The sequence below is a fragment of the Alosa sapidissima genome, chromosome 3 (assembly GCF_018492685.1).
Source record: "Alosa sapidissima isolate fAloSap1 chromosome 3, fAloSap1.pri, whole genome shotgun sequence".
NCBI lineage: Eukaryota > Metazoa > Chordata > Actinopteri > Clupeiformes > Clupeidae > Alosa > Alosa sapidissima.
The window spans coordinates 31,779,269-31,802,604 of NC_055959.1; the positions used below are offsets into that span (position 1 = coordinate 31,779,269).

Here is a 23,336-nt window from a genome sequence, read left to right on the forward strand (position 1 = left end):
ACTCTGGACTTCCAGGGTACTGGTAATGTATTCTTGGCAAATCCTTAATGATCAATTATATATATTATATATATATATAATTATATATATTATTACAGGACCAACTAGTTAGTGATGCAACAATGTACCAAGAATAAATTGTATGAGATATGTAAAATATAAATGCATAAGATATATAAAATATTTGTGAATAAAGGCCTTTTAGACAATTATTTATCCTTATTGCGGACGTTTTTGACCACTAATATAGATACAAAACATTTATTGTATTAATCACTAACACTAAACTAAAGAGCCACTCAGCTTTGTTTACAGTGCTTTAATGCTAATGGAACAGTATAACAGTGTGTATCAATGTTCTGCAAGGTAACTTTAGCTCACTTTCTTCAGTCAGGACAAGGTATACCACAGTGAGCATATCAGCTTATCTGTGGGGTGTCCATTGATTGGATGCTGCAGGTATAACTGTTTCAAATAGGTAAGCAAATGAAAGAAATAAAATCTAGGACCCTCTCATTAAGGCGCCCAATAAGCAAGTACACTTAACATCAAAGGCATGGATCCATTGATTAAACATTTAGAAGCCATGGCTTTAAAGGAAGGGTAACTAATACCATGGCCCATTAAGTACACACTGGTCTACATACAGCAGAGTATAGAAGAGAAATATAAAGAAAGTTAATAAATTATCAAATCTGGTCAGGTTGTGTAATTAATAAAGTACTGTCATGTATCATAAAACTCTAAAAAGCAAAGCTAATTCTTCACTTGGCATATATTTGGCCCAGTGTAGTTTCTCTTTCAGGCGCTTTGGCAATATCATCTATATTTGGACTCATCTTCAGTTCATCGTGTTCAGGATCAGGCATCACTATCTGTACAGATGCACTGCACAATGTCTCTATCTCTCAATTTCCCTCTCCGACTACATGTTGGCATAAATGTCTTCATCTGGCTCTTTAGCAGATCCAAGTCCATGATTCATCCATATTGCTGGATTTTTGCTCTGCAGAAACTGCAAAGACAAACGTAAAGTAAACACCATATACTCTGTTTAGCTGACACAAAGATACACAGATAATTTCTCACAGTAAAGTATCTTCACCAATGACGGTAATATTATGCATAGTGTAGAGTGTAGAGCGTACAACAACAAATACAATATACATTTCACAGACATATGGTTTCTATTTTCATAATTTCATGGCACCAATTAGTGTAGTGTGAGCTTGTATGTGTGCATGCTGATGTGGAGAGACAATGTGTGTGGATCACCTCAGCGTTTGCATAGATATCCTCATCACCAACATCATCATCAACATCTTTGCCAGCCTGGGGGAAAAAAGTGAAGCAAGATGTTTAAAATGATGATTAAGTAGCGTGTTTGCCGTGAATTAGAGGTGCCACTTTATCAGTCTGTATCTTTTCTGGAGCAGGTTTTTGTTCAAGCATCTTAAGTGGTGCTCTCAAGTGCTAATTGTACCTGTTTGAAATAATGAATGACATAATGACTCAAGTACCGTAATCACTTCAGTGTTGGCATACACCTCGTCAGACATCTCCAGGCATGGCCAATTGCCCAACCTGGTGGATCACACACACACAGTTCAGACACTCACCAGTGTTTATATTAACATAAATATAAGTATAGTATTAATACTCTTTTGATCCTGTGAAGGAAATTTAGTCTCTGCATTTATCCCAATCCGTGAATTAGTGAAACACACAGTGAGGTGAAGCACACACTAATCCCGGGGCAGTGAGCTGCCTGCAACAACAGCAGCGCTCGGGGAGCAGTGAGGGGTTAGGTGCTCAAGGGTACTTCAGACGCGCCTACTGTTCGGGGTTCGAACCTGCAACCCTCCGGTTACAAGTAAACATACAGTTATGTATGTAACACATCTGTACAATAAATGCATGTATAATTACTCAGCAATATAAATGCATGTATAATTACTCAGCGGATGAGGCTAACACTTACTGTTTGTCAACATATAGGTTAGGTTGTGTGTTCTGTTTTCGCCTGTGAAGAAAAATCATGAAAGATAGGGTTATTTTTATCTACAATAACAAGGTGTTTCTGATATATGCTTATAGAATGAGCGCAGGCATTCACTGAAAGCACTCACTTATATTTCCTGTAGACTATGAATCCCACCAGCATGGCAATAGCAATAATCAACAGAGGAACTACCACAGTTACGACAAGACCTGACAGAAAGACAAACACAAGTAGGCTTAAAGCGGTAAACAATACATTTACATTTCATTAATTGTACAAATTATTGTTTGTCGAGAATAATACATTGTGACAGAATGATAGCATGCACCTAAATGTAAAATGACATGATGAAATAATGATGAAATAATTATAAAGCCATTTATAGACCTGGTCCATGGGATGCTGGGACGGAAAGCTGTGTTGTTACGTCTTCGGGATCTTCAGTAACTAAGAAATATGTTACAATCAGAATGGCGCTCAAAAAGAGTATTTTAAATGCACTCTTAAAACAAATTGCGATGTGCGTTGTTTTTTTTAACACATCCCTGTGCCCCGGGATGTGTTAAAAAGGGACAACACATTTGTTTTAAGAGTGTGGACATATATTTTATAAGTGCAAACACAATAGCACACTGGTGCCAGCACCACTTCAATTAAGTAACTAAGTATGTTTGTAAACAAAAAATAATTTAACCATACAGTTTTGGGAGACTGACCAGCTGAAAGACCCACCACATTCTAACAAAGATCTTTCCATCATTCAAATAATTGTTATGACGATGCAATCTTTTTCTTTTTTGTTATCCATAACCATTTAGTTCTTCAAAGCAATAGCAAGCAAGCAACAGACATCAGCAACTATTGCTTGTATAGCCAAACTCATTTGAGAATGAGCTCCCAAGCTCTGACACTAACAGGTGCATACACATCAAAAGGACCGTGCCTACAGTAGGCTGCCAACACAGTGAGTAGTGGTGCAAATGTGTGCCACTACCAAGTGTACATACCATGTGTTGAACCACCGTCTATATCCTCGGTCACTGGTGCTGGGAAATATTCAATTGAAAAGCCGTCAAAATGTTTACTGATGATAAAGACATTCAAGACAACAGCAGACACCATGCACTATACCTTTGATTCAATAATATATAGACCCTTTCAATATGTTCCTAGAGGGTTTCCGGATGAAACATTCAAAACCAACGCAGATAATTTGAAATGAAAATGAATCGTATTTTGTCCCCAAGTTAGCATTAGCTCAATGGTGTTTTGTGTGCCACTGAAAATGCCTTGGGAATACACATGCTTGTTTATGCTGTTGAAAGGGACTATAGGCTGTAAAGTTATTGTGTTTGGCTTCACCAAAGTGCACATACCATGTGTTGTGTGGACAACATTCTCTTTGTCGTCTGGTGTTGCAGAATCTGGCAAACATTGGAAAGTCAAAAAAATGGTGCTTACTGACAATAGAGACATTCAAGACAATAGAATACATCGTACACTACCTCCAATTCAACACAAATTTGCTGTAAAGTTACGGTTCTGAGTTTCACAGGAACCTTGCATCTCATTGTGTTCCTTCAGTAGCACCTTAGCTGTTATCACAGCTCTCCTCTCTGTTTCAAAAGGTGTTGCTGAGGAGAGAGGGAGCCCACTGAAACAAAAATAATTTCCAGGCAACCCTCCGAGGAGCTGGATTGCATTAATGAATCGATACATCAAAACTGGGTGCCGGGCAGCATGTGTCAGGCAACCTGGCATGTCACACACAGAGCCCGCTTGGAGGATCTGCTGCATGTCCACAGTCAAAGCAGTGGAGAGAGTGGGCTTTCACACTCTCTCTCTCTCTCTTTCTCTCTCTCTCTCTCTCTCTCTCTTTCGCTCTCTCTCACTCTCTTTCACTCTCTTTTCTCTCTTTCACTCTCTCTCTCTCTCTTTCACTCTCTCTCTTTCTCTCTCTCTCTCTCTCTCTCTCTCTCTCTCTCTCTCTTTCACTCTCTCTCTCTCTCTCTCTCTCTCTCTCTTTCACTCTCTTTCTCTCTCTCTCTCTCTCTCTCTCTTTCGCTCTCTCTCACTCTCTTTCACTTTCTTTTCTCTCTTTCACTCTCTCTCTCTCTCTCTCTTTCACTCTCTCTCTCTTTCTCTCTCTCTCTCTCTCTCTCTCTCTCTCTCTCTCTTTCACTCTCTCTCTCTCTCTCTCTCTCTCTCTCTTTTCTCTCTTTTACTTTCTCTTCTCTCTTTCACTTTACATGTTATAGATGGATTCTATTTAGTAGTAAAGCTATGTTGTAAAACAAGGGTTGTGATTGTCAGTAGATCCAACAACTCAGAGAACTACCCATCTCACTCAGTGGTGACCACTGGCTCTTTTAGACTGGAGTAAGCATGACTGTCTGGGGGGGGGGGGAATACCAAACCATGCTTCTAAAAACCAAGCCTATTCTTGATGATGTGTGTAACAGTATCACTCAGCACAAACACAGCTTCCACTTCCACAGAGCCAACACCCAAGCAGAGCGCAGAGCTCCAAGGCCAACAGTGATCAATGTAGAATGCGACTCAGCAACACTGTGCTGTTTCTAAGGTTTTACGTCAAAACATCAAAAGGTAAGAAAAAGAAAAACATCTCATCATACTGCTGTGTGCGTAAGTAGGAATTTTGACTCAATGATTGACCCAAACACCCTTTTTGTTCTGAAAGATGCTTTTTTTTCACCTTGCTTCCTAAATTGTTTTTGTCGTTCTGTCTCATATTGCACAAAATGTGGAGGGTGGTACTGTAGGTGCAGAACATCAGGCCAAGGAATGATCTAAACGCTGATCCCTAAAGATCAGTTAGCCTACTGGTACAACCTCATCAATTGAGCTGTGTTTAGAGCCCTAGATACCTCTACCATAAATAACACAGGGGAACATCTCTTGAATATCATTTGCAGAATATCAATAGCAGAATATCAATGGACTCGCCTCCTGTTGTGATTGTGATAGGGTTAGATCTGTATTTCTTTCTACCATGATGCTGTACAGAGCATGTGATTGGCTGTTGGTCGTCCGAGGCGTTGGCATTAAAGGACAAGCTGGAGGTTAGTTTATGTTGTCCCCCTGTCAGTGGCTCTGATTGGACGGTGACCCTGCCGTCACGGCTCCAGGTAATGGTGGGAGGGTGAGGGGGACAGGAATGAGACGTGGAACAGGAAAGAGTCACATTCTCTCCAGACCTCACATCCTTTTTCACTTGAGATAATAATGGAGGGTCAGGATCATCTGCACAGAAATACGCAAAACACACACACAAACACACACACACACATACACACACACACACACACACACACACACACACACACACACACACACACACACACACACACACACACATACACACACACAAACACAGATTTGTACACTCAAACTGAAATAATACATAAAAAAAATAACCCTTGAAATAAAATACATTGATGACTACTCCAATTGCATATAATAACCTACCTTTAACATTAATATTTGCAGGGTATTTTGTAAATGAATAATTATCGAACTGTGGTATCTCAATTCTAAAGATATATGGACCAACATCATCTTTTTTCAGATTATCTATTTGAAGTGAACAGTTTTTCTCATTTATATTTCCTGGCATTGAAGTGCGGCTCTGGAAACGTTCCTCAATCTTTGTGGTGGTTACACTGTAAACCATCTTTCCAATCTTCGTCATCTTTGCTTGTGTATCACTGATATACCAAAAGGGCTTCCTGAGTGTTTTTGTTTGGGTGTTTGTGTTGGGATGCTCATAAGTGCAGGGCACAACGACACAGGAATTCTCCAGTGCAACTACAGATGAGGGTATCTGTGCTTTCCATCCATTCTTTGCACTCCAGACCACATAACCTGTACAAATAAGTACAATAAAAAAACACATTATTTCTTCTATCAAATTAGAACATTCTATCATTTGACATTTTTTTCACAGAAATGAGTTCATCACTAATCATCATAAAATCATCACTAGTTTGGACACCAAAATGTGACAAAATTAAGTCACCATTTCAATAATTAATTTGTCATTTAATTAATTGAAAACCTATGCTTTTACAGCCCTTGTCAGTGTGCATACAAATGGACAGGGCAGCCCCTCCCTCCATATTTAGCATGTCATTTAGCATGTCATAGACTTGCATTAAAATAATCCAACATTCAGCATTACTGGCTACCATTAGCCGCCCACATCAACTTCACTTGCCTACAAAATGATTGCTGGGTGGGTCTGCTCCCACTTACTTAAGCATAAGTAAGTATAAGTATATAAGTATATATACTCTTTTGATCCCGTGAGGGAAATTTGGTCTCTGCATTTATCCCAATCCGTGAATTAGTGAAACACACTCAGCACACAGTGAACACACAGTGAGGTGAAGCACACACTAATCCCAGCGCAGTGAGCTGCCTGCTACAACAGCAGTGCACGGGGAGCAGTGAGGGGTTAGGTGCCTTGCTCAAGGGCACTTCAGCCATTCCTACTGGTCGGGGTTCAAACCGGCAACCCTCTGGTTACAAGTCCGAAGCACTAACCAGTAGGCTACGGCTGCCCCAAGGACTGTTATAAAACCTTGTTATCTTTGGCCGCTGTGTTCCTTCAAGGAATGTCATCTGGCACTAATATCCCTACACACAGCAGTCCAGACTATTGTCATATGTTGTTCCCCATTGGTGGAACAACCTGCCAAGTGGCACCAGAGCAGGGCGTCGCTGTCTATCTTCAAAAAGCTCCTGAAGACCCAACCCAGAGAGCACCTCCTCTCCTTAAACGTCTAACAACACAACACACCTAACATGCACTTACGATCAGGGATGTAGTGGAGGCTAAACGCAACACATTGTACTATCCACATTCACAATATGTACACTCATCAACACTCTAGGAACCATTTAATACTACTGGTGTTGTTATAAACATTGGACAATAACCTCCACTATCATCAAACATGTTATGAATGCCTTTTTTTTACAAATCTGATACAGCATGGCGCAGTCCACCTCACCGAGATCACAGAATTCATAGTTTAGGCCTACTGTACCCACCTCTTATTTTACCACTACAGCCCTGCACACACACACACACACACACACACACACACACACACACAACGCACACACACACACACACACACACACACACACACACAGTTTACCCATCTCGTATTTAACCACTACATCCCTGCTTAACATGCACTTCACTTCTTCCCTCCTTTCTACTAACTTCTACCTCCTTTTCTTTCTACCACTTTTTCCTTAGACCACCTCGACTACAATTTAAACCTCTGCGCTCTCATTCACTGGTAGAAGTATCTATTGTAGTAGCATTTATTGTTACCTAAGGTCTCCTTTGCGACGTAGCTTGAATGTTATTCCATATTGTGTGAGTCCCTTTTGATAAAAGTGTCTGCTAAATGAATTAATTGTAAATAAATATATAAATGTATAATACAAAATGTATTTGCCAGAAAAAAATGAAATGAGTCCCATTGACTGAAATTCTGAGATGTCTCTATTACACCTCTTTGCCCTTTTCAGTTAATTTGTGCTCATTGCAATGATTTATTGCAATAGCATTTTTATCAACTGTATTACAGTTCATTCAAAGTGATGATTAGTTTCCTCACACTGCATTTTTAATTACAATACATTATCAAAACACAGACTCCTACATCTTGTTCAATGTGCTGTAGACTACATTACAAATAACTTTTGGTAATGAGCTACAGAGGGGGTGGGGGGGGTGGGGGGGGGGGGGTCTATGGACCCTTTCAAGAGAGTTCCATTATCAGCATCATAGTTGGCCCCACAAGACTTCCTTTTTAACATTCCATATGTTATCTTAATGCAGAGGAAGTAGATTGGGGCCCAAATAGAATGTTCAAGCATTGTTTTTTTTTTATTGTTGAAAGGGTCTATACCTTGGAAATGAAGAATATGGATGAAGATGAGTAGCATCTTATCTTCCTGTCACCGGTCAATCTGAAAGATAAATAAACACAGATACCCTCTGATGCTGACTATTTTACAGATGTAGTTCCTCCAAAAATGAAACTCAACCATGTACCACCGGTCATACATCACAGGTTTGCTTGTCAGTGCGACACCTAACTGAATTATTCAAAAGAATGCCAGTGATCAGAAAGAAGAACAGGCTGAACCATTTGTGAAAAGAGTGACAGGCAATTGAATCTCCCATGTGACTTTGCATGAGGGAAATGCTATAGGATCTAAACATTCCAAATTATAAAAGGACTTTAATGATTCCTCATTGTGTTGTTTCTCTACCTTGTCCCTTTGTACACTACTCTGTCCAAAGTGTTTTGGGCACTTTATTATAACAGCCAAAATAAGCAACAAATGCCTAATTAAATAGTTTGTTGATGATGAATTTTTGGAACTCCCCCTATTACCGTCGGTCCCGTATATCCGTGTATGTGTCACTTAATATCCATTTCTATACAAACCAAGACGGCAGATTCCTAAAGAAACGCAAGCACCCACACCATAGGTGTATCTAAATTATCTATGTACCAAAAATGACATTTTACCGTGACTCGAAGAGCTGTAAACAGTGTTGTAAATCTACACTACATCTAATTTCATGACGAGAATTCTCGGAATAACCTACTATGGCTACTGAAAAATGTAAGGTTCATTTAGCAAATGTTATTTTGAAGTGTTAAAAAACATCGTTGTTTTAGAATTTCTGAATGAAAGTGGTGATAATTGGGGGTGTTACGATACCAATTATGCTTATTTGTACCACTATTATTTCACATTATTTTAACTACCATTCATTAATTGATCATTAATTGACATACATGAATTGTTATAAATCATTGACCCTCACTCACAGTTAGCTGATAATTCTCCTCTTCATATTTACTAGTACATTTATAGTTATATAGTAGAAATCATTATAAATGGTTAATTTATTTGGTTTGATTGATAAATTAGTTGGACACATAGAGCTACCAGACAGTACAGTGCTACACTCTGGGGTCATGTTCATGGCTGCAGCAACTCGATCTAGGTAGAACTGATTGTTTTCAGGGTTTTTTATACCGACAGTACTTGGTGACCTCAAGAAACAGAGATCTATATGAAATTCACCAGAATTCTCCTTTAACCACACTGCACATAGCTGTACATACTATACATATCTGTCTAGTTCATACTAAATATCCACATTTATCCAGTTTTTCTGTAACATATTCTGTTAATACACTGCATATATCTATATTGTTTTTATAATGGTACTGCCACTACATTGCACATATCTGTACATGTTGTTCATACATTGTTCATATTACATAGCCATATTTATTCTGCTCTTATAAGGTAACTGCTAATACACTGCACATCTTTATATTTAATTTATACTACTCTAAACCACCTTCTGCAAAACAACTGTATACTACTGTCTACACTGCACTATATTTCTTGTCCTGTCTATGCACCACCTGTCTATACTGTACGTTGTATATCACATTGCACTTTTCTGCTTTCTGCACTTCTGGTTAGACACAAACTGCATTTTGTTGTCTCTGTACTTGTACTCTGCACAATGACAATAAAGTGAATCGAATCTAATCTAACCTAAGTCCAAGTCCAAGTCCAAGTCCATTTAGCCTTTGTCCACAAAATATAACAGTTATTTCGGTGTACAACATGTGTTTCATTTTTGCTTGTAAAAGAATTTGCAAAAGAATCTGTCAACATTCCACAATGCTAATATTTGTATTTTCTGTGGGCAAAAGGCATTGCGTTGTTTCAAAAAAAAGAAATGTGTCATAGCAGCATGTTTCCTTGAAAAGTCAGTCACACTTGGTTGCCAAAGTGCAAAGTCCCAAAGTACTGATGGCACCATTAGCAAAGGCCCAGCTCACAAGCTTTCCATCTGATCTGATTGTCTAAAGGAGGAAAAGTATGCATTGGCTCCCTAAAAGCATTATCAGCTTATTGGGAATATCCAAGAAATCGCTTGTATTTACAGTAATCTAATATTGCCTGTGACCATCTGATATTTGGTAATGATTTTTCAAAATTCTCCCCCTTTTAGGCTGCAACATAATGTGAAATACTATGCCATCTCACAACACACACATACTTACAGAATCTGAATGCTTGCCAATGCCTGCCAACCTCCTGTCTGTCTCCTATACAGCCTGCCTGAGCTGTGTGGCTCTGTGTCACTGTGTTTGCTGCACATGGTTACTTACTATGTATTAAGAAGTCAACAACTTGCAACTCTAACACCCTACACACACATACACACACACACACACACACACACACACACACACACACACACACACACACACACAGACACACACACACACACACACACCCTTCCGCTCTGATGCAAGCTGTGAGCTGTGGCTACAGAGAGTTGTGATAACACTCACCACCAACGTCAGGAACTTCCCCAAGGTTCACAATTGGAGTTAGTTAACTGCCAGTTAAGACCCAGAAATGAAGGCGACCCTCGGATCTGGTCTGTTGGAAGATGTGTTTGCCTCTGGTTCTGTTGGACCCTGCCTCCCAATTCTGGATGAGATCAGTGTCATTAAGCAGGAGATGTAAAACTTTTTGGCTCTTCTGGTTGGGCAAATGCCATGTCATAATAACATTGGTCCTCAATCTTGTGATATATTGTGATATGTTTTATATATATAAAATATATTATATTGAATCAAAATCTACCTAAGTGTTCCCATAATTCCAGAGTGCCTTCAAAGTGTCAACTATTCATGACTATCTCTCGTTACATTAATGCAGATCGTTGACGAATTCACAGCAAAGCTGCATGTCAGCATAGCTATATTTTTGCTGCATATGTGTGTACAACCATAGCACTTCCTAAAATACAGCTTCACTGGGCTTTACAAAGCAAGTTTCTGACTGATCTTTTCTATTGATGTTTCTCATAATTGTTATTAAATTATCCTTTCATCCTGCCAGTGACACTGGCTCCCCAAGTCATATATTCACCATGTTTATTGTAGCTGATGAGGTATTGTAGTTTATGAGGACCACTGATCCAAATGATATTTAAGGTCAAACAGCTTCTGGCTCAAATCTTGAACACATGAGATCAATTAGAGATAAGAAATTAGTAAACCAAACATATTGAACCCTTAAGGCACAAGACATAGCTAGCCTAGCTCATGGACAGATTATGAAATTTCGGGCCCCTGGGCCCAGATGTATTAAGGGACCCCGACTAATTGTTGCATATGTGGGAGGGGGGTTTGGGGGTTTGGGGGTAGATAGATAGATAGATAGATAGATAGATAGATAGATAGATATGTTATTGATCCACAAGGGGAAATTCAAGAAAACATGATGGACCATCATAAACAGTCAAAAAAACATCTGCCAGCAGAGTCTGCTGAAGACAGGGGATTATCCTAATTCTAATATCAAATAAACCGCCTATTTTCCCCTAAATTATGGCTAGGGAGTTGACAGATACTTGAGATATACTAGTTAGGCTTCACTATGAAGTGAAAACGGATCACCCCCCCCCCCCCCCCCCAGGGGCGTAGATTTGCGTGGGGACCGAAGGACGTGTCCACACCAATGTCAAATTACGACTGAAATGTCCCCACCAACATTCAGGTTGAAATGGGGAAAAAAGCGCTCACATGCTCTACACAAAGAGATAAATCATTTCTCACTTCAGTGCTGCGGATCATCTCGTACAGATCTTGTAATGTGCAGTAGCCAATAAGGGTAAATTGCGCTGATTTGAAGTTACCTATAATAACACCAGCTGCACCAGTCAGCCGCAATCTCCTGCGCAGCATGGGCAGCGCTTCAGCTTCACTTCACTACAAGGCATATAAAGTGCGTCCAAATTCACCCATTCTTCTCTGTTGAACTCCTCGAGAAGTAGGTTACTCATCACACATGTGTCACATGAAAGAGCCTTTTCTCAGCTTTCAAACGGTGCTGGCTAGCCACTATTTGCTGTGATACACAGTTCGCGAGAAAAATAAGAGATGTAATAATTATTCTCTGCACCATCTCCACATCCATTCGTCTCGGTGGAATATCGTAGGCCTACACACTCTTCACGCAACAAATGACAAACCATATATCAGAATAAACAGCAGACTTTACCGAACACAGAGGTGTAATGCATTCCCGTATAGTTAGCTGTTCCAGAGTAATCCGGTTTTGAAATAAATTGTAGCAAAATTCAACATTGTCTTTCGGCTTTAAGCATTTCTCAAAACTGAGCTGTGATTACATCGCCTAGATATCTGTAAATATTAGAATCAGAGAATATATAGGCTAGGCAGCTCACGGTTAAGAGTTTGTCAATGTAGCCTTAATGATTTCTTTTCACAAAATGCTAAGCATGCATGTATTTAAGTTTCTTAAAACTGATCTGTGCTTAAATGGGTCAATGCATGATTTCATAACAGACCAAATAGAAAATCAATGTTAAATGTTAAATATAGCCTGCATATCTGTAGGCCTACATATTAAAATCAGATTATCTAGGCTACACAGTATAGTTAGATCAAGTTGGACAGTTGGGGGGGTTAGTGGGTAGTGTCCCCACCAAAGCTCAGACCAAACCTACGCCCTTGCCCCCCCCCCCCCTTCTCTCTCTCAATGTTTATTGCCTGAGAGAGAGAGAGACAGAAACTAGCGCATATGTCACTGTATTTGAATCAAAGAGTTTCATTACAATAAAGATAACCATCAATCACATTGAACTGATTTGTATCTAATGTATCAGCAGAAAAGATTATTATGATATATGACGTGAGAACTTGCTGATTGTTGCTAATTTACCTCACATATTTTGTGTACCTGCGTTTCAATTAGAACGACCTGGAGCTTAAAAGAATGTCAGCTTCCAGGGACCACATGTGCTGGAAAAATGAGTGTAGAACTGCATTATCAATCACCTTAAATGTTTTTGCTGCATGGGTGATATATGCAAATGCACTGCAGCCTGTTTAAAGTAATTCAAAAATGGGGAGAGCAGCCATAAGTCTATTTCCCCATACAATTTAAGAGCTGAACACTTGAAATGTTTGCAAAAACTTCAACATTCATCAAATCTTTAAAGGTGTTTTCTCTTAATTAGCTGCTTGTTTGCGTTGCCTCTATGCTATGACAGCAGTTTGCTGAACACATGGAGAAAACTGGCTAAGCATCTGTTTCTTGGGGATTTCATAAGCGTCACATGCAAATGATTTGCAAATGAACAGTTTGAATAAATGCATCCAAAGCTCTAAAGGTGCTCTAAAGGTGCTTATTTTATATTTATTTCTCTGGGCCTTATGGCATAATAATATTAGTCTGAGAAATATATACATATATATATATATATTAATATGTGTGTAGGAGATGAAATGCTAGACAAGGCATTGTTGTATCTTGAATTTATTAAAACCAGTTTGGTGTGGTCCCTAAGTTTGCCAAGTTCTTGCTGAACGTAACTCAGTGTCCTTTTAGCATGTTTGCCTAGTTCCTCCCTTGCCCATTACATGAAAGAGTCCATGTTTTAGGCGCTGAATAAAATGTTCTTGCTATAGTAATGCATCTATTTTAGTTGGGAGGCTTGAAGTCCCTTATTACCAGGGAAATGCTCTCTGAAAAGATCAGTTTGGTTGAATTCAAAATGCAGACTATTTTTAAGTATAGATTGGGGGATAAATCCAAGAATTCTCATTTCATGAATATTGAATATTTTATATGAATATTTAGAAACATTTAAATTGAAACTTTTCGCTTAAAGTGCAATATTATGTGCAATAAAACTTTCGATTGATGTTGAGATATCAATAATATTGATGGTATTCAGGAGTGTGACATAAGAACATCACCATGGCATGGAGACTGAAGATTTATTTTGTACTCACTTCCATACCTTCCATACCTGTCAACATTTAGCTTTCCAAAAACGGGAGATTTTTTTTCGGGGGGGGGGGGGGGGGTCAGTGTTTATACCGGATCTGTGTTTGCATATTTAATACATTTCATACACGTGTTTCAACACTGCATTTCGGTCGTTGCTTTTGCTTTTACCTTACCATTACCTTACGCATGCCATTTATGTATCCACCAGCTGCCTGCCTGCAGCCTACTTCCAAAACTCCAAAGCTGTCAGATTTGGTTCCGAGTGCACAAGTTCAGTGTATCAACAACACTCAATAACAGTTTATGTGATGTGTTAATCAATTAAATTCCCAACAATTTCACAACAGCTAGTTCTGGAGTAGGCCATTCAACTAGCCCGCTTTCTTACGACGATACTCAGCCAAAGATCTTTGACTCAGCTGCGCAGTCGGCACCCGCTTCCTTATTTGGGTTTTGGGTTGCCAGGTTTTAGCCTATGACAAAACGGTTGAAATTGTAGGCAACGAAGTGATCGTATATGTGTAGGGTGTATTTCATACACAATCTGGCAACCTGAATGGATCATTGATTTTAAAATGAAGTTTGATGGCCATGCAAAATACGGGAGTTTTCCGGGAGAAATAACAAAACGGGAGGGTGCTGGGAGATGACCTTGAAATACGGGAGAAACCCAGGAAAAACGGGAGTGTTGACAGGTATGCTCACTTCCTGTCCAAGAGTGAGACCCATCTGATACATTGGGTATCATTGGGTATTTCAATTACACTTTTGCCTACTTGAGGGTATCTACATAAGAGTGACATGACACTGTCATGAACGTGTCATAAACATTATAAACAATCATAAACGTTTATGACATAACGCTTCTGTCATTCACTTATGTCAAGTGTCATTCAGTGTTTGTCATGACAAGTAAGGGTTAGAGTTAGGATTAGTGTCAGTCATGGGCGGACAATCAGCGGCCCATTGGTTACATTTTCATATTGACACTGGAGTGATCCAATAACAGCTCACGTCAGGCCCCACCCCTCCAATTTTGGCTCAAAGGCAGGATTCTGTGAGCGCATCAAAAGTTAATCGAAGTTGCCTACACGAAATTGCGGCGGGTGCCGGTAGGCCTAGTGACAATTGTGCAAAATTAATACCAATGTATAGAAGCTTCAAAAATACAATATTGCAAGTAGGCTAGCAATTTTGTTGAAGTTTGTTGAGTTTGAACGAGGATGTAAGCAAGCATACAGCAGAGGGACATAATGTCAGCAACATGTTGAAGTTCGCTGAGTTTGAACGAGGATGTAAGCAAGCATACAGAGCAGAGGGACAGTGGGCAGGTGGTGGAGAGTGCGAGCGAGCCTAGTTGAGGCTACATGATAAGAACTCAGTGGTGGAGCAGGTAGGCTATGTATGCCATGCTGACGACAGGGCCGTAGTCACCATAGACATTGGGGGGGACGTCCCCCCCCCCCCCCAATATTCAGATGTGACCAAAATGTCCCCCCCAATATTCGGACATAGAAAAATAAATAAAGAAAAAAACGCTATAGGCTACAGGAAACCAACAAGTCCCACCATCTGAATCAATCAAACGTAAATAACGCACAAATTAGTGAGCTATTGATGGTTTCAGAGAGAGTAGCCTACACTATGAGTGGTTTGTCCTGGTGGTTTTGCATTTTTCGTTAGAGGCGTGTGCTTTCAAAAGCTTCCTGCACCCTACTGCGGGCTGTCAACAATATCGCAAAACCGGGATCGTAATCGGGAGAATTCCCGGTGGGCCGCTTCACTTTTGGGCCGGTCGAAGGAAAAATATTGACATTTGCCACGTTGATCTATCTTCTCTTAAAGGAGAATTCCGGTGTGATATTGACCTAAAGTGTGTTGAAACATTATACCGAGTGTGAACGTATGTCTCATAGCCCATCTCGGCTTGTCCCCTGCACTCCAAAATGCATGGATTCCAGTTTCTTCCAGTAGCAGCAACTGGAATCCATGCATTTTCACGGAATATTTTTGGAATCTGATCCCTTATCATACCTGTTCATTCTTACTCGTCGCTCGACTTAACGTGACTAAATTCAAGATGGCTGCAAACGCTAAACTTTGTGAAGATACTGTCTGTATAAATCGTCTTGTAAGTAAACTACCAGTGCTTTTTCAAAGTTCTCAATGTCTCGTTTTAAATGTCAGGGCCCTCGGAAGTCTACCAATGAAGTGTGGAGATACATTGAGCCTCGTAAATGGTGTAAAACAGTGCTTTATTTGCATGGCTAGCCCGATGCCGAAGCACCACCATTGAAAAAGCTGTTGGTAGCATGGCTAACTAGCGCCAGATTTTGGAGTGCAGGGGACAAGATGGGCTATGAGACATACGTTCACACTCGGTATCATGTTTCAACACACTTTAGGTCAATATCACACCGGAATTCTCCTTTAAAGTTGGCTACACACGTTCACATTCTATGCCTAACACCGCAGCCTCTGCATGGGTTGTTCTCCCCTCCCAAGAAGAGTTGGTTGGGTCCATATAGCTCTTTTCCAGAGCCTAAAAAGTTTTCTCAGATGCCATAGCCGGGCCGGCCCTACCGTGGTGATAAGCGTCAGGGAGGATGGATGGTAGAAAGAGGCCATGAGGGACTGAAAAGGCCAGGTAAAAAAGACGAGGGGGGAAATGCTGCCAAATGTGCCAAGCTTCCAGATACAGCTTCCGGACAGACATAAGTGGCAACTGGTAAAGAGAGATAGCCATGATTATTAGCGGCGTAATTATTGGGCTAATACTGGACGTTGTAGCGTTGTCAACCTATTCGCAAGCAACATATTAAATTAATTAAAATATTAGCCTTTTTGTATCATCCAATATGGCGATTCATATACTTTGCAAATATTATGCAAATATGGATAACAAATCTGTGATCTGTGTGCAGTAGCCTAGGCCTAAAAACAAAAGTACCCTCTGAGCAGCAGATCAGCCAGTCCCCTGCTGAAAATGATGAGCCCAAAATTAGCTATAACTAGACAAGTAGAAAGGATAATAGAGTTAACCATATGAATTAAAGTTATTTAATGTAAGAAAGAACAGTATATGACGGCAGTAGGCTACATGATCAACCTATATGCCTTGTTTGCTCAGAAGTGGGTAGTAAAGGAGTAAATCACCAAACAACAACATGATAGCTGACCCATGCAGAAAAAACAAACAATAGTTCAATATGCCTCTTAGTGGAATTGTGGGATACATTTAATGCTTTATTTCTTCCTTCCTTTTTTTGTTAACTTATCAATCTATCCTTGTGGAATAGTGGAATATTGGTACTAATAAAAACTACAGGATAGTAAGAGCGGAACTGTTGTTTTATTTGTCCAATTTCCACCAGCACTAAAAAAAGTGGGCCGGTGTTACATGGCAACTGGCTCCCATGTTAACTGGCTGCGTTGATGACGTTTCATGATTGATGACGAGTCTTTGACAGATGTGGCCGCTTGCAGATTTGTCTCTTTCTGATATACTAGAGACGCACACAAATATGCATGACATGTTTAAAAGTCAAAATTGTATGTAGTACTACATGCACTGGACCATGAATATGCCACCCAAAAAACAAACACCTAAGTAGCATAAATACACTCCACGTGGGTATCGATCCACGAATAAATTGACCTGTTTGCTTGGTAATCAGACGTCTATCCACTTGCGCCACGAACCAGCTGACGGCACTCACAGAAATTGACTTCAATTGTATGATTAAAAGAAGTCAGCTAACGTTATTATAATTGTAACAAGTTAACATAGCTGTTCATGTTATCTGGCTACCATGTTATCATGCTACCGTTGCCCAAGCCATTTAGTAGGCCTTCAAAGTATCATGGTTAAGTTTTACAAACGTTTCACTGAGGTTAGGCTGTGGTCGCCCCTACCTGAAGTGTCTGTAGAGGCACATGAACATGAACGTCAGCAAATAAATCAAATAAAAATGTGTTGCCTAATTGTGTATCCTTTTCTCCAGCCTATTCTTTTAAGAATTCAGTTCATGAAACACAGGCATTGAAACGCACACAGCAATGGGCAGGAGAAGTCTATAACGTGTCCATATTTTACACAAAATTTGCGCACAGGGAGAGTCAAAACTCTTTAGGCTTATTAACATTAATGTTGCCGACACGTAAACATGGGTTTGATGGTGTTTTTGATACTTTACTTCCCAATTTTGAAGTCGGTGCTTCTCCTGTGGCGCAACAGGTTCATGCCTATAAATTGCTTGATCACGCAGTCGACATGGGTTCAATCCTCCCCATCACACTTTTTTTTATTATTATTTATTTATTTTTAGACCACCAACGGTTCCTCAATTTAGGCTACAGGTAGACTAGGTGGCCACAGAGAGCCTGACCACCAGGCAGTGAAATGTTTGAAAACTTAACCATGATACTTTGAAGACCTGGCTTGGGCAACTGCTGTAGCAAGACAACACCATCAGCCGTGTTAACTTGCTAATCATCAGCTGACTTCTTCTAATTGTATAGACTGAAGTCTACGAAATTGTGAATTTCCAGAGCGTGTTACTCCACACTCGGCAATCGACTCCTACTGACTTTCCCCTAAAGACGCCAGCTGCAGCAGCAACATTTCCGGAAAGGTACTGGCTTGATTAAATTCATTCTGGACTCTATCCGACCACATAAAGACCTCGGGATACTTCGGTTTGGCTTTAGGGACCCTCTACTCACTACCACGTAAGTGTAATGTTGATTGGAACTGTAGAAGAGGTATAAAAATAGCGTTTTTTAGCGGCGAAATGGCTTGCCCTGGTCACTTCCAGGCTAACGAGTTTTGACTAAAAACGGTAAAATCGAACTTTCTCAAAACACATCCGAATGACATGATTTTGATGTCAACTCAACGTATGTACTCCCAATCATCCGTAAATTGATCTAAAGTGCATTTTACTCCGGATAATTCCTTTAACTCTTTACACATAGGCTTCAGTATTTTTTTGGTGCTGGTGTCAATTGAGCATTGTATAGTTTAAATGTAGCCTATTGGATAATTTGAAATGATACTTTGAATTCAAGCAGAAACTGATAGCCAATGAGGCCTACATCACTTTCAGTGCTCCATGACAGTTGAAAATATATGCATATTTAAGGGTAATGCAAAGATTTTGTATTTAATTAGGTGTGCCCGAGTGATTTGAGGGCCACTTGGGCCAAATATGCCAGGGCCGATTTTTGGTCCCAGTCCGCCCCTGGTGTCAGTGGTCTTTTGTCCCGGTATTTCCAACCAAGCCTGATCTCAGTCTTTATTTTAAAAATAATAGATAATTATGCCTTTACTTTTGAGATAAGAGGTCCTTACATTCAGTGAGATGTGAGTCTGAAGGTCAAGTAGGTTCATGAATGGCATTAGGGCATCACCAAAACAAAGATATTTTGATGTGTTATGTTATCCACCATGTTAACTGTAGTGTAGACGTGTGACATTTGGATGAAAGTATTTTATCAACTGCAAAATACAAAGTGACAACTAGTATTTGTTTCTAATAGCTGACCGGTTCTCATAGGATTAAAGATGATAACATCTGACCTATAACAGATCCACTGCCTCTCCGCCAAATGCTCCACACTAACTGTACAAGATTTTTCATTTTCTGTACAGAAGGTAATAGATTTTGTATATAGATGTTTTCACCTATATCTACTTCATTCAATTTTTCAGACTAGAATATTGCAGAGGCAAACACGTCAAATGAAATCCCTCCTTGTGAAATGAACTTAGTCATGTAACAGCTGTCTTAAGGTCCGGAAGTAGCCTTCTCTGCCTGACGTGGCTTGTGTTTCTGAGATAAAGATTGTGTGTTAGCCGTTCACTGCAGTGCTATATACAGTACCTGTCTGGTGATAATGTTTCCCTCTCTGAATGCACCAGACTTAATGAATATATTTGCGAGTTAAGGTTCAAGGAAACACTGCCTGCTACACAGCATAGCCATAAGCAATAAACTCGTTAATAAGGCATGACAAATAATAGTTGTTTTTGCATTGAAATACCCATTCAAACAAATAGCCAAATATTTGTACAGTGAGAAGTCATTTGGTTTAATTCGTTTTTGGTTCAAGGCCCCCACCAACAGGAAGCCAAATGAGGAACTCTTCACAAAGGCCTTGAAAGCTGACTTAAAAAAAAATTCACAGCACCATTTCTGTGAAAATGAAGAGTCTCAGTTGCATCCATTAAAATAAACAATTATTCACGACATAAGGATAAACAACAACAACAATAAAAAAAAAATAATACCTACAAATAAACATGCCGATGCAGAAAAGTGGCCATGCCACAATGTTCAAACTCGCTACTAATCTGAAGGCAGTGTTGTGCTACCTATTGAATAATTCGGCAGGCAACCTTCTGCGAGAGATTATGAGTTCACCGCTCATGTGTGAAGGGTGTGATCCAACAACCACAACTTGAATTCATTTACAGGAAAACACTCCAGTCTAAAGGCAGCAACAGTCTGTCTACCCCTGACACATACAACTTGTGATGTTAGAAATGTAGCCTTTCAGAATGACCAATAGGCCTACTAACACTTTACCATTACTTGAATATTCAGATGATACAGAAATGAACAATACAAATAACAATGTATTGGCTATGATTTTTTTTTAAGGGGGGTTGCAGAGGTTACAGTCTGACATATGGCTTTATCCAGATAAAATATAAATATACAGTATAAAACACAAAAATGCCCTAATTTTATTATCCTGTTTAATCCCATGCTTCCCCTACCACAGAGTCAATATTTACTTCTATGGTTAAACAACCATGAATATCTTTCATACAAAGAAAAAAAATCTGAAACCTGCAACAACAGCAATTGTTTACTGTATGTGTGTGTTATATAGCTCTACTGGGTGGACTGCATTTCTGAAGTGAACCAGGCTAAGACATTAGCAACAAGATAGCTGTAATGGTTTTAGAACTTCTTCATCTGCAGGGTGGAGTTTGTGTTATATCAAGCAGAGGGGGGCTAGCAGATGAAGGGCCAATGCCTGTAATAGTTATTGATTTCCAATTGAGGTCTTCTTAAACAGTTTGGAAAGAGCTAAAATATACTTTTTTTTAAAAACGAATCTCACCACAGACACACACTCACACTCACACACAAACACAGATGCAAATACACACACACACACACACACACACACACATACACACACACACACACACACACCTATCTTAGAGGGAAGGAAGCATGCAGCGGGGAAATGAAATCATTTGTAAACTATATGCTAAGACGTACTACACACAGTAGTCTTGAAAGCAATTTACAGCGTGACCAAATAAATTGACCACCTAGGAATGTCATCCTAAACAATCCTTCAAGCAAACCGTCAGAGGTGAAATTGAAATGAATGACAGTGTTTTTAGCTGGATAGCTTCATTGGCAGACTGATCCGTCAGACAACGCTCAAAATATGATAAGTATGTTATGTGAGTCAGGTCAACAGGGTAAATCCTAAAAATGGTGAGGGGGGGGGGGGGGGGGGGGGGGGTCTGTAAAGCCTGCTTTTGTGACTGCATGGTTCTGAATTTTACTGTTATCTGCCCTGTTGGACCCGAGCACCAATTGCTCTCTCAGCAATGAAAACACTTTCATGATCATCTATTAAGAAAGATGTGGGAGACTGTTGAAGCATTCAGAGAGCACATCAAGCAGAGGATGCCTGCGAAATACCAGTCCGTAACACCAGAAATGTTGTCATTTTTATGTTAGCCTGAAAGATAGGTCCTACCAGCGACATTAAAATGAAATTATTGTCAGAAAATTGAAATATTAAGCATAGAGTGTGCACATCAGACATACACTGATGCAATCATTGTGATACTTAACTCATTTTTCCATGAAATTGGCCAGGCAATTGATCTGGAACCCCTAATTTGGGCAGAAAATAATTATGCCGCATTTTAGCCGTTGGACTCTTTGTGTAGATTACACATTCTGTGTTGGAGTGGCACAGACACAGACACTTGCTGAAGTAGATGTAATATCAACTGTGGTAGTAGAACTTTGAAAAAACCAAAGCTTTGTTCTTCCTGTAAATGTGTTTTTACATGTGGTGTGGCCTTACATGACATTGCAGCGGCCTTGGGCCTCCCAGACTAGGTTAAAATGACAAATCTTAGTATAAATTGTATAAACTCTCTGGTTTTAAACGACCCCAAAACCATGAAATCTCCAGTGGCTTGCATCAGATTACGATCGCCTGCTCTCATGTAACAAGTAGGTCTCTTTAATCCAATACCAGACACCACCGAGGGAATCATTGCTGTGGTAGGCTAAGATATCATGAAAATACTTATCTCATGTTTAATGGGCTTTCACTGAGGTATACAATGGTACGTTTAAACTTTGTTTGCGGTACCCCTTTTCAACTTGATCTGAGGCCAAGCACCTCACACTGGATGGAAGCTAAAGGTTGCATGCCTTATTATGGTGACAGTTGTATTCTTCCTTCATGAACTGTGTTATTTATAATCATGTAACTCTTAGCTTGGCCACCAAATTGTTATTATATTATAGCAGTGGTTTTGTAGTGTTTATAAATAACAAAGCAGTTTTAGCATTTTTCTAGTCCATGTTATCTGTTTTTATATCTTTTACTCACTGTAATACATTGATCGCTGCCATTTGAGATGCCTTAGGTAGAGCAGAGCTCGTTGTCTCTGCCTTCATTAGAGCATGAACAGTTGAAAGCTTAACCAGATATCAATTGATGATTTCACAAGCTGAGAGAACCGTGCATTTCTGTCAAGCATCACAGTATTTCAGAGGCCTTAGAGCAGAATGTCAAAGTAACACATTCTTTCGACTTCCACTGCAGTGCTTGGATGGCCTGTGTGTGAAATAAAACGACTTGCCTTAATCTATAACGCTTGACTTGATTGTCTCTGTGGTGAACTGAGGAGAGTGTTCCGAGCGGAAAGGCGCATCCTGTGACTCTAATGAAACCCCCTGACATTGATGGGTTGAAAGCTGAATGTGTTGCCTTCTGTGCACTCCTGAAAAAAAAAAAAAAAGACTCTTTTGACATTCAAATTATGCCCAGTACACCAACTCAATTAGGCTAGCATTTCATAATTAGCCCATGTTTCAGGAAACAGTTTTCCCTCTGTGGCCAGGGAACCCCCAAGTCAAGCCACTGATGTTCCTTAGTGTGGTTCATCTGGTATAATAATATTCAGTCTGTCTTGAAATGATTGCTGAGGTGCTGTACTCTATAAGGGAAGCAATCTTATAGCACATATCATTCAGAGGGAACATTCTGTGATTTACATATACATTTCCATACAATGTAATAACCGTGTTATTGCAGTCTATATCAGTCTGTGCTATAACACAACCAAAACTTAGTGGGG

General features: G+C 39.8%; 1 protein-coding gene across 1 annotated transcript; it reads right to left on the reverse strand.

The window, feature by feature from the left end:
* Positions 1 to 304: 304 nt before the first annotated feature.
* Positions 305 to 10,225, reverse strand: LOC121704813 (sialic acid-binding Ig-like lectin 5). The gene is made up of 12 exons (XM_042085326.1): positions 10,150 to 10,225; positions 7,954 to 8,014; positions 5,492 to 5,887; positions 4,970 to 5,266; positions 3,379 to 3,426; positions 3,010 to 3,048; positions 2,390 to 2,449; positions 2,130 to 2,211; positions 1,982 to 2,023; positions 1,521 to 1,584; positions 1,276 to 1,332; positions 305 to 1,015 (listed from the first exon to the last, which is right to left on the reverse strand). Exons 2-12 carry the CDS (start codon positions 7,988 to 7,990, stop codon positions 926 to 928), a joined length of 1,212 nt encoding a protein of 403 aa, XP_041941260.1. The 5' UTR covers positions 7,991 to 8,014; positions 10,150 to 10,225; the 3' UTR covers positions 305 to 925.
* Positions 10,226 to 23,336: the final 13,111 nt, after the last annotated feature.